Here is a 14004-nt window from a genome sequence, read left to right on the forward strand (position 1 = left end):
AGCCTGATCACATTTTCTCCTCTTTTTTTTCTATCTTTTTTCAACCAACTTCTTATCAATTCCATTTTTAGAATCTTTAATTTTCACCTTTACAGCCATATTCCATTCCTTCATCGTGTTTACATTTATTTTTGTATATATATGTTTTTCTTTCTTTAAAATTTTGGGAGGCAGTCTCTTTTAACAGACCAAAACACACCCCAAATCAAGTGTGTGGCTCTATTGTATTCACCACTCTAACTAACTATACACACACACACACTGACACACACACACACACACTCACACACATATATACATATATATATACATACACACACATACATACATATATATACACACATGATTGCAAGTTATAGATTATTAATCAAGAAATAATTTCATTAAGAAAATGAGGACAATGCTATCAATAAATAATTTTGGAAACAGAAAAAACATACCATATATGGCACTTTAATGGCACTGCCAACTTCACAAGACTATTTTTTTTAAAAGATTTTATTTATTTATTTGACAGACAGAGATCACAAGTAGGCAGAGAGGCAGGCAGAGAGAGAGAGAGGAGGAAGCAGGCTCCCTGCTGAGCAGAGAGCTCGATGTGGGACTCGATCCCAGGACCCTGAGATCATGACCTGAGCTGAAGGCAGCGGCCTAACCCACTGAGCCACCCAGGTGCCCCCTTCACAAGACTATTTTAAGAGATGTTTTCAATACTTGTGATATTATCTTATTTTCATATTTTGAGTAGCACAAATATCTTTTATATACAAATACAAAAGACAATGTAGTCTTATTAGTAATAATTTATCTTTATAGGACCATGTATATTAATATTATAGTTGAACATGCCAGATTTAATATCCTGGATTTCTGAAATCCACTCTAAAAGTCTAGTTATAACATATATGTCTATCAAAAATAAGAATCTTGCATTTCAAAAAATACCAATATTTTCCATATCCTGTGATGAGAGCACACTTTGCTTCCATTCAACACACTGCTGTAACTATAAATATGTGTCAGGCAAAGTTTTGGAAGTATCCTTTTAGTCAAATAATATGCCACAAATGATGTACTATAACTAGTAGTTTTACAGTAAATTTCTATTTGTAGAGTTCTGATTTCTATGAATTTTTAAAAAGAAAAAATAAATTAAAAAATCTGCGTCTGAAAACGTTTTTTAAAATAATCAGTTATTATTTGTGTGGAGGGAATTGTAGGTATTTAACATCAAAGAAAATAAGCTATAGTTATTTTTAAATAAAAAAACTTTATCAAAATAGTAGTGTTATACATACATCCAAATACAATTTTCCTAGAATAACACAACACACATTACTACTGCTATAACATTTTTTATCCTGCTTAATTAAGAATGAGAGGTACTCTTCACTAGAAGCTCAGAATAACAGTGGTGCTTAGCATCCTGAGTCTCCTAGATAGTTATGATCAAAGTCTGGCAATTCTGAACAATTTCCCAAAATTCTCAATGTAAATTTAATCACGTGTGTTGCCTAATCTCTACATTAACTAACATAAGAGGAAGTTTGATATCTTCACATATCCATGGTTTTTCCTTATGAATCTAGACTACTCAAATACCATCAGTGAACTCCCATATATTGCTTTTTTTTAGATTTCAATAAAATAAAACTATAATTCCAAAGAAGAAAAATTGCATAATCATATATATCGACAAAATTCAATACCTATTCATGATAGAAAAAAAAAATCTCAACAAACAAGAAATAGAGGGGACTTCCACAATTGGCTAAAGGTCCTCTTCAAAAACCTACAACTAACATGATATGTACTAGATAGTAAAAGACTGGATGCTTTCCCTTAAGATCAGGAAGAAGGCAAGGGTATACAGTCTTATGATTCTATTCAACATAGTACATGAAGTTCTACCCAGTTCAATAAGCAAGGAACATATATTTAAAAGAGATGATAGATAAATAGATGATAGACAGATAGACAGACTGATAGATGATAGATAGCAGAAGACAGATAGATGAGAGAGAGAGACTACCAAAGGAAAAAAAGAAAAAAGCTATCCCTTTTCACAGATGGCATCATTGTCTACACACAAAATCTTGAGGAATTTACATAAAGTTCTAAAACTAATAAATGAGTTCAGCAAGTATTTTGGGTACAAGTTAGATACATAAAAACAGTATTTCTGTATACTAACAACAATAAAAGGTGAGATGAAAACACAGTACTTCTCCCAAATGAATAAAATATTTAGATATAAGTCTAACAAAAGATGTATAGGATCTCCACCTTGAAAATTATTTTTGAAAAAGTCAATGACTACATAAATAATTTAAAAGGCTTACCATATTCATGGTATGGTAGATACAGTACAGTAAAAATATCAGTACTTCCCAAAATGAACTGTAGTTTTAACACAATTCTTATTAAAATTCCAGAAAATATTTTATTGTCCTTTATAAGTTTATTTGAAAACTTATATGGAAAAATACAGGACCTAGAATAGCTAAAATAATTTTGAAAAAGGGAAGTAAAATGGGAAGATTTACTCTACCTATTATTAAGGCTTACTACATTACTGAACTAATCAAGAAAACATATTAGTTGGTGGATAGAAAGATCAATGTAACAGAATAGACAACCCTGATATAGAACCACAAAAATATCCCAATTTAATTTTTATAATGGTACAGAAAAAAGAACCTCAACCTAAACCTCACACCTTATAAAAAAGTTAGCAATAAGTAAAAATTTACTGTAAAACTCATTATACATTTTTAGAAAAAAATATTAGAACATGCAAAAATATCTTCATGATCTAGAGCTCGGTGAAATTATTAGACTTGACACCAAAAACATAGTCTATAAGAGGAAAAATTGATAAACTGGACATCCTGAAAATTAAAAGCTTGAAAAAAAGCTACAGAATAGAAGAAAACATTTGTAAACTTGAGTGTACTATTTATAAAAAAACAAAGACCAACATCTTTTATAAAAAAGGTGATCTGATTAGACACGAGTAAACATTTTAATGAGAAGAATGTATTGATGGTATATAAGCAAATGTGTTGAATATAATTAACCATTACAGAAGTGGAAATTAAAAGCACAAATGTCCATATACATGTATCAAAATAGCAAAAATAAAAAATAGTAATAACAAAAAATACTGGTCCAAATGTGGAGAAACTTGATCACTTAAATATTGTTGGTGGAAAAGTAAATGGCATAACTACTCTGGCAAAGATTCTATCAGGTTCTTACGGAATCAAACATGCACTTCTCATGTGAACCATAAATCACACTTTTTTTTTTTATTAACACATACTTTACCCCTGGAGTACAGGTGTGTGAATCATCAGGCTTTACACATTTCACAGCATTCACCATAGCACATACCCTCCCCAATGTCCATAACCCAGCCACCCTATCCCTACCCCACCACCCCCCAGCAACCCTCAGTTTGTTTAATGAGATTAATAGTATCCATGGTTTGTCTCGCTCCTGATCCCATCTTGTTTCATTTTTTTCCCTCCCTACTCCCCATAACCCCCCTACCCTGCCTCTCAAATTCTTTATATCAGAGAGATCATATGATAATTGTCTTTGATTGACTTATTTCACTTAGTATAATACCTTCTAGTTCCATCCATGTTATTGCAAATGACAAGAATTCAGGCTTTTGATAGCTACATAGTATTCCATTGTATATATATATATATATATATATCATGTATTCTTTATCCATTCATCTGTTGATAGACATCTAGGTTCTTTACATAGTTTGGCTATTGTGGATATTGTTGCTATAGACATTTGGGTGCACATGCCCCTTTGGATCGTTACATTTATTTCTTTAGGATAAATACCCAGTAGTGCAATTTCTGGGTCATAGGGTAGCTCTATTTTCAACTTTCTGAACAACCTCCATACTGTTTTCCAGAGTGGCTGTACCAGCTTGCATTCCCACCAGCAGTGTGGGAGGGTTCCCCTTTCTCCACATCCTTGCCAACACCTGTCATTTCCTGACTTGTAATTTTAGTCATTATGACTAAAATCAGACCATATCAAAATGGGTAGGAAGGCAGGGATATCATCTCACCAAAAACTGTGCTGCCATGGCATCCTAGAATAGGGATGGATCTCACCCATCTAGTGTTTCCCGTGGAGAAGCAAGGGGTTGGTGCCCCCATATTAGTCATCTCAATCCTTGAGATCTGCACTGGAAACACAAACTCCCAAAATGTATGGCTTAGAAAACCAAATAGACTGATGCTCAAGGGACCCAAACTGCTATTACAAACTTGAGATTCACGTTTTAAACAGCTTACATATGGTCTCACTCAACCAAAATCCAGCAAAACCAACCAAACAAAAACAAACAAATCCCTTAACAGATTGGAAAGCGTTATGAATATATGTGAAGGAGATTCATTTGCTAATTCAAAAATCTCTTGTGGAGGAGTGTTCCCTGGAGTCAGAGGCACTGGCAGATACCATTTTTGCAATCTGCACCTATCCTGTTAGCACAGGAGGAAGTTCAGACACAGCCCATTCCCTCCACCTTGCCAAGACAGAAAAGGCCAGCATTCAAGTACTGTTCTACTGCCTTACAGAAGTCTGGTTGTGCAGGCAGTTGTAGCACTCTCCCTCTAGCTGGTTTGAGCAAGTGAACATGAACAGTTATGACATTCTCATGCTCACTAGATAAAGTCAGCAAGCATGAACAATTATGACACTCCTTTGTGGGAGCAAGGGGTTATGGCATTCTACTCTGAAACTAAAGCCAGCATACATAAACAGACAAGGACTCTCAGCTGCATTCTAACCTATGGAAATGTGCAGTTAAGATACATCATCACTGCCTTTCTTAAGCCAGCAAATAATGCTCCAATCTCTACATTCTCCAGCTGTATATCTAAATCCAGTACGTGTGGATAATTCACAAAGAGAAATTCCCTTTGATCTACCTGATTCTGGTGATCAAGGAGGCTGGCACCCTAATATCAATGGGAATATGATAATTGGAAACACATTCTTGGTTCTTGGTTGGTCACCACACCTAGGTTAATACACAGACAATAGACTGAAACACAACCCCAGTCTTCCTGTGGAAAAAGTCTGTTTGTCAAATATGGAACTTCAGCCTGAGGGACAGTTTTCAAATCTCCATACAATGAGGCTAAGGAATCACTCCCGGCAATGTAAGCACATCCTTCTGGGCCTCACTACTGCTCCAGAAAGGAGCGTATGCACTTATCTACAACCTCAATTTTTGCAACTATCACCCTAAGGATACTTCCAGATCTTCTAGACACCAGCAGGGATTATAACTGCATTCCCATAGGACTGTACACATATGTTCACATTTTACATATTTACATATTTGCCTAAGGGTCTGGTTTCCAATTAACCTGAAAGTAGGCATAAATGAGATTCCTCCCATTGAATACTGAGAGGTCTTGGTACACACTCAGAAATAGGAATTAATCAAGAATAAATCGGGTGGTTAGACAATCACAAAGATTTGAGAGATAGTCAATAGTTAGGGTAAAATTAAAAAAGAAAGTTGATCACGTACACAAAGTCACTCCTTCCAGATTGAGAGAAGTAGCTAGAAATATGAATGCCTGGGTGGCTCAGTCATTAAGCATCTGCCTTTGGCTCAGGTCATAATCCCAGGGTCCTGGGATTGAGCCCACATCGGGGTCCCTACTCAGCAGGAAGACTTCATCTCCCTCTCCCACTCCTCTTGCTTGTGTTCCCTCTATCACTGTGTCTCTCTGTGTCACAAAAATAAATAAAATCTTTAAAAAATAATACATAGAGTCAAGCAAAATTAGGAAACAGAGAACTGTAACCCAAAACAAGGAACAAGAAAAAAGAAAACAACAACACAGGAAAAGACTCCTAAGTTATACGAAGATAAGTAACCTACCAGATAAGGGTTTCAAAATAATGGTCATAAAATGCTCACTTAACTTGGCAGATGAATGAACATAGTGAGAAAGTCAACAATAAAAACAAAAAAGAAAATCTAAGAATACTAAATAAAAGTCACAGAGTTAAGCATAAAATAACTAAAAAAAAAAATTCACAAGAGGTTTTAACAATAGACTGGGTGAAATAGAAGAATGGATTAGCAAGCTGGAAGACAAAGCAATGTAACTCATCCAGACTGACCAGCAAAAAGGAAAAAAAAAAAAAAAACTTTAAGAAATGAAGAAAACATGAGACCTTTAAGACAACATGAAGCAGAATAACATTTGCATTATTGGTGTTCCAGAAGGAGAACAGAGAGATCAAGGGACAGAAAACTTGTTTGAGAATATAACAAGTGAAATTTTTCATAACCAAGGGAAGGAAACAGACATCAAGGTCCAAGAAGCTCAGAGAGTTCCAAATAAGATGAACCTAAAGCAATCCACACCAAGACACATTATAATTAAAATGATCCAGCAATTGTACTATTAGGTGTTTACCTAAAGAATACAAAAATCCAATTCAGAGTGATAAATGTAGTCCAATGTTTATAGCAGCATTATCTACAATAGCCAAACTATTGAAACAGCCTATGTCCATCAACTGATGAATGGATAAAGAAGATGTAGTATATATATAGCATGAAATATTATTCAGCCATAAAATAATGAAACCTTGTAACCCGAAACAACATGGATGGAGTTAGAGAGTATTGTGTTTAGTGAAATAAGTCAGTCAAAGAAAGAGAAATACCATATGATTTCACTCACATGTGGAATTTAAGAAACAAAACAAATGACTATAGGGGAAAAAAAGAGGCATACCAACAGAAAGGTTCTAAACTATAGAGAACACACTAATGGTTTTCAGAGAGGTCAGTTGGAGGATTGGTTAAGTTGGTGATAGGGATTAAGGAGTGCACTAGTTGTGATGAGCCCTGGGTATTGAAATTAAGTGTTGAATCATTAAATTATACAACTGAAAATAATATATAATAATAATATAATATAATTATATAATATATAAAATAAATGTATAATATATAATAATAATATTAATAATTTGTTAACTAACTGGAATTTGAATGACTTAAAAGAAAACTAAAAACAAAAACAAAAATAAAATGTTAAAATTTAAAGAAGAGAATCTTGAAAGCAAGAGAGAAACAAATTGTTATGTACATAGAAAACCTCACTAGGCTATCCATGATTTCTCAGCAAAGATTCTTTTTCAGGCCATGAGGAAGTGGCATGACATTCATTCCATCCAAGAATACTCTTACCAGCAAGATTAACAACCAGAATTGAAGAAATGGTAAAGTGTCTTTAAGATAAGCAAAAGCTAAAGGAGTTTGTGATTACCAAACAAGCCTTACAAGAAATGTTAAAGGGACTTATTAAAGCTGAAAAGAAATAACAGTAATTAATAACAGAAAAAACATACAACAGTAAAAATCTCATGCAAAAAAATAAATAAAGGCAGTCAATTAATAGTTATAAAGCTACTTTATGAACGTCAAAAGATTAAAGTAGCAAAATTAACTAAAGCTGTAATAATTAGATAAGGGATATGTAGAATAAAAAGGAAGTAAAATGTGACATCAATAATATAAAATGTGGGGATCAAAAATTCAAAGTTTTAGAACATATTCAAATTTAAGTTGCTATACAGAGGAAGATATATGTAAACATTATGGTAACCAGAAGGCAAAAATTTATACTAAACACACAAAAGAAAATGAGGAAGAAATGTAAACATACACTTAAGAAAATTATCAAAACACCAAGGGAGAATAGACAGAAAAGGAGACAAACTACAATAACAGCCAGAAAACAATGAATGAAATAGAATGAGTACATATGTGTCAGTAGTTACATTATATGTAAATGGCCTAAATCCTTTAATCAAAAGTCAGAGAGTGACTGAATGGATAAAATAACAAAACACATCTATACATTGCCTACAAGGGATTTCTTTCAGAAGTAAGGACACTCACATATTGAAAATGTAGGAATGGAGAAAGATAGCAAAGAAAGCTTGTATAGCTAGATTCATATCAGACAAATAGTCTTTTTTATTTTTAAATTTTAATTCCACTGTAATTAACTTACAGTATTATATTATTTTCAGCTGTACAATAGAGTGATTCAACAGTAGGTTGTTACTCAATACTCATTAAGATAAGTATATCTTATGTTACTCAGTGGTCATTAAGATAAGTATAGTCTTAACAGACAGACATTAAACAAAGGCTATAATAAAAGACAAAGACACTATAGAATGATAAAGGGACCAATCAAGAAAGATGTAGTATCTATAAATATATATGCAACTAATATAGAAACACCAAAATACATAACAATATTAATAGAACTAAAAGGAGAAACTGACAGAAATACAGTAAGTGTAGGACACTCTAACATCCCACTAAAATCAATGAATACATCATCTAGACAGAAAATTTAAAAAGGGAATCAGCATTAAACATCACATAGAGCAGATGGACTTAAAAGATGTAGAGAGAATATTCCACCAAAAGGAGCAAAATAAACATTTTTGTCAAGTGTATATGGAATATTCTTCAAGATAGATCACATGTTATGCCATGAAACAAGACTCAAACTCAAGAAAATGGAAATCATATTAGATCTGCTCTCACCACAGTGGTGTGAAACCAGAAATCAATCCCAAGAAAACTAGAAAAAACAGAAATATATGGAGATTAAATAAATGTTGCTTAACAACTACTGGATCATAAAAGAAATCAGAAAAGAAATTTTAAAAATCCTGAGACAAATAAAAACAGAAATACAGCTTACCAAAATGTATGGGATGGTGCAAAAAAAAACAGTTATAAGAGGAAGTTAATAGCAATACAGGTCTATCACAAGAAACAAGAGAAATCTCAAGTAAATAATTTAGCCTTACACATAAAGGAATTAGAAAAAGAACAGAGTAAGGCCAAAGTTAGTAGAAGGAAGGAAATAATAGAGATCAGAGCTAAAATAAACGAACCAAAGACTAAAATGGCAATAGAAAATATTAACATGGGGGGTTAAGGGAATAGGAGAAGAATAAATGAAACAAGATGGGATTGGGAGGGAGACAAACCATAAGTGACTCTTAATCTCACAAAACAAACTGAGGGTTGCTGGGGGGAGGGGGGCTGGGTGAAGGGGGGTGGAGTTATGGACACTGGGGAGGGTATGTGCTATGGTGAGTGCTGTGAAATGTGTAAACCTTGTGATTCACAGACCTGTACCCCTGGGGATAAAAATACATTGTATGTTTATAAAAAAATAAAAAATTTAAAAAAAGAAAATATTAATAAAACTAAGAGCTAATTCTTTGAAGAGATAAACAAAACTGACAAATGTTTAGTTAGACTTACCAAGAAAAAGAGTGCTCAAGTAAATAAAATTAGATATGAAAGAGAAATTACAACTCCTATCATAGAAATAAAAAGAATCATAAGAGACTACGATTGCCAATTTTACAGTAGTAAATTGGGCAACTTACAAGAAATGGACAAATTCTTAGAAACTTATAATCTGTTAGTACTAACTCATTAAGAAACCCCATAAAATCTATGAGTGTCTGGGTGACTTAATTGGTTAAGTGTCTGACTCTTGACTCTTGGTTTATGTTCAGACTCTTAACTCTTGTTCTTTGTGTCACAAGATCAAGCCCCACATTCAGTTCTGTGCTGAGCATGGAGTCTGCTTGAGATTCTTTCTCCTCCCCTAGGCCCTCCCCTGCTTGTGTGTTCTCTTCTCTCTTTCCTTTCTCACTCTCTCCCTCAAATAAATGAATAAATAAATAAAATAGAAAATCTGGATAGATCAATTACTAATAAGAAATTTGATTCAGTGATTAAAAATAAAACTCTCAGTAAACAAAAATTTGGGACCAGATATCTTTAATGGTAAATTCTACCAAATGCTCAAAGAAGATTTACTACATATCCTTTTCAAACTCTTCCAAAAAATTGGAGAGGAAAAGATATTTTCAATCTCATTTTACAAAGCCAGCATTACCCTGATACTAAAACCAGACAAGAACATGATAAGAAAATAAATGTATTGCAAATATCCCTGATGAATATAGATATAAAAATTCTCAATAAAATGCTGGCAAGTTGCATTCAATACATTAAAAGAATTATATACCATAATCAAGTGGAATTTATTCCAGTGATGCAGGAACAGCAAATCAATTGAGGGAATATACCAAATTAACAAAATAAAAGAAAAAAACATGATCATCTTAATGGATACAGAAGAAAATTTGACAAAATTCATCATCCATTTATGATAAAAACTCTCAACAACGTGTCTATAGATGGTACATACCCTAACATAATAAATTCCATATATGACAAATTTACAGCTAATATCATACTCTATGATGGAAAGCTGAAAATTTTACCTCTAAGACTAAGAACAAGACAATTTTTAGTTAACATAGTATTGGAAGTTCTAGCCACAACAATTAGACAACAAAAAACAAATAAAAGACATAGAAAGTGGACAGGAAGAAGTAAAACTAACTATTATCAGATGATATGATATTATATATAGAAATCCTTGGGGCACCTGGATGGCTCAGTCAGTTAAGCATACAACTCTTAATTTCTGCTCAGGTCATGATTGCGGGGTCCTGGGATGAAGCTCCATGTTGGGCTCCATGTTCAGTGCAGAGTCTGCTTGTTCCTCTCCCTCTGCTCCTACCCCCACTTGCACACACTCTCCCTTTCTTTCTAAAATAAATAAATCTTTAAAAAAGGGGAAACCCTAAAGACTCTACCACAAAACTGTTAGAGCTAAATTTAGTAAAGTTGTAGGATAAAAAAAAAAATCAATATAAAAACACTTGTTGTGTTTTCTACATGCTAATAAACTATCAGAAAGAGAAGTTAAAAAAATTCCACTGATAACTCATCAAAAAGAATAAAATACCTAGAGATAAAATTTAACCAAGGAAGTGAAAGACCTGTATGCTAAAAATACAATAGGACATTGATGAATGAAATTGAAGATGACACAAATAAATGGAAAGATATTCTGTGCTCATGCAGTGGAAGAATAAATATTGTTAAAATATCACTACTATCCAAAGCAATCTGCAGATTAAATTCAATGCCTATCAAATCTCCAAAGACATTCATCACCAAAATGGAAACAAGAATTAGTTTAAAATTTGTATGGAATCACAGATGACAGTGAACTGACAAATCCATCCTCCAAAAGAAAAACAAGGCTGGAGACACCACATTTTCTATTTTCAAACTAGGCTACAGAACTATAGCAAATAAAACAGTGTGGTACAGAAATCAAGATAGGCATATAAACCAACTGAACAGAAAAAGAAGCCTATGCATGTATGTCAATTAATTCACAATGAAGGAGACAAAAATATACATTAGGAAAGTATAATGTCTTCAAAATATAATGTTGGGAAAACTAACAGCTACATGCAAAAGAATAAAACTGGACTATCATCTTAACATGTACAAAAATTAACTCAAAATATAGTAAAGACTTGAATGTAATATCTGAAATCATAAAATTCCTAGAAGGAAACATAGGTGATAAGCTCCTTGACACAGTCTTAAAAATATTTTTGGAATCTGACATCAAAGGCAAGAGAAACAAAAGTAAAAAGAAACAAATGGAACTCCATCAAAACTAAAAAGCTTTTGCACAGTGAAGGAAACAATTGCAAAATAAAAAGATACAAAATAAAAAATCAAAAACCTACTGAAAAAAGATATTTCCAAATCATATGTACAATAAGGGTCTCAGATCCAAAATATATAAAGAGCACATGCAGCTCAATAACCGAAAAATTCTGATTAAAAAAAGGAAAAAAGATCTGAATACATTTTTCCAAAAAATATATAGAGATGGCCAACAGGCACATGAAAAGATGGTCAACATCACTACTCATCAGGATAATACAAATCAAGACTACGGTGAAGTATCACTTTACAGTTGTCACAATGGCTAGAAGCAAAAAGACAAGAAATAACAAGTGTTGATGAGGATATGGAGAAAAGGACTATCTTGTGTGTTATTGGTAGGAGTGTAAATTGGTGCAATCCCTATGAAAAATAGTATGGAGTTTCCTCGAAGTATTAAAGATACAGTGAAAAAATAAAATAAAATTAAAAAGTATTAAAGATAGAACTACCATATGATCTAGTAATTCTACTCCTGGATATCCATCTGAAGAAAATAAAAACACTAATTCAAAAAGGTATGTGTACCACTCTGTTGATTGCAACATTAGCCAAGATATGTAAGCAACCCAAATGTCCATCCATAAATGAATGGATAAAGATGTGGTATATATATATATATATATATATACAATGCGTTACTACTTAACCACAAAAAATAATAAAATCTTGGTATTTGTGACAATGTGGATGAAACTTAAGGTTATTAAGCTAATGAAATAAGAGAGAGAAAAAAATATACCATATAGCTTCACCTTTATAATTCTAAAGAGCAAAGCAATCAAAATAAAACCCAGACTTACAGTCACAGAGAACAGATCAGTGGTTGTCAGAGGGAAAGTGTTTGTGTAGAGCAAAAGAGGTGAAGGGGATTAAAAAGTACAAGCATAGAGGTATAAAATAAGTCATGGGGATATAATGCACAGCATGAGGAATAGAGTCAATAATGTATTGATGATGATGGACTATAGACTTATTGTCGTGATCATATCACAATGTATATGACGTTAAATTGTGTTATACACCTGAAACTAATATAATTTTTATGTCAAACATACCTGAATAAAAATTAAATGAACATACATTATAAAATAAAAAAGAATTGGCTAAACGATTTGTCATTTCAAGGTTTTGTTTTATTTTTAATTCAACAAGTAAGTTAGAATGTCATTTATATGTAGCACACTGATTTACAGTTGCTACTTTAAATGTCAGATGCCTTATAGTTTCTGGAACGTGTGCACTTGTACTTCCAAATTGACTAGAACCTCTGAATGAAATCATCTTTTTTCTACCTTTATTGTATGCATATAAAAGTGCAAATGCTTACATGTATGTATATATGCATATGGATGTAAGCTTGTACATCACTATAACCATGCTTTCCTGGTATAGACTTCTTATTTGGTTCTTCCAAACGTCTCACACTTATACTCCGATTATAAATGTAAACAGATGGTTTAGGAAATATAAAAGCTCAGTTATGTTTCTTTGTGAAGCAGGAAAAGCTGAAAGCTCAGAATTCTTAAATTTGTTATAATTCAAAGATCTAATTAAAAAAAGCATCTCTCATTTTAGTGGAATGCTATGCTTAAAACACATGCATATCTTCTCATGAAAGATGAGAAGTTGACAGGTTATAACATGACCTGTTATGTCATGTTGACATAACATGTTAACAAGGTTATGACAGGTTATAACAACCAAAAAGCAAAGTTATTGGATAGCTGAGGCCTAGTTTAATTATATTTTCAATATTGTATGGAAAATAATTTACAGCACCAGGTTCAAATCCATTCAGTATAACTGTGACAGTCATTATGGAATATAGTATTTGATAATTACATAATATAACACAGCTAAATATAAATGAACATGTTTTGTTACCATTTGTGTACCACAAACAGTTCCATCAGCTACATAGGCATAATCTCTTCCATCTGATCTCACTGATGACCCAGTAGCTACAGATATGCATTCATGTCCTTGAATATATGAATAAACTGCAGATTGAAAATCATTTTTATAATTCTTAAGTGGCCAAACACAAGCTAATTTTCCACAGAGAACATCCCTGAAATGAAAAAAAAAAAAATCCTATCATTTTGTCTTTTAATGATACCAACTTCCAAATAAGTATTATATAACATTAATATTGTTTAATATGTGGTATAAAACTTTTGGCAGAAAAAAAGCCAAGATAATATTATCCTATGGTGCACAACAACTGAATACAATCCAGTCATCAGCACTGGAACTGAATTGAATACTGTACACTAAACTCA

General features: G+C 32.7%; 1 protein-coding gene across 1 annotated transcript in view; it reads right to left on the bottom strand.

The window, feature by feature from the left end:
* Positions 1 to 14004, bottom strand: part of ADAM18 (ADAM metallopeptidase domain 18) — a 174847-nt gene that overhangs the window by 48351 nt on the left and 112492 nt on the right. The window contains exon 18 of the mRNA XM_059384219.1: positions 13607 to 13793. Within this exon, the coding sequence (XP_059240202.1) occupies positions 13607 to 13793 (187 nt within the window). The remainder of the gene's footprint in view (positions 1 to 13606; positions 13794 to 14004) is intronic.

Source organism: Mustela nigripes, chromosome 18, assembly GCF_022355385.1.
Source record: "Mustela nigripes isolate SB6536 chromosome 18, MUSNIG.SB6536, whole genome shotgun sequence".
In the NCBI taxonomy this organism is placed as follows: Eukaryota; Metazoa; Chordata; class Mammalia; order Carnivora; family Mustelidae; genus Mustela; species Mustela nigripes.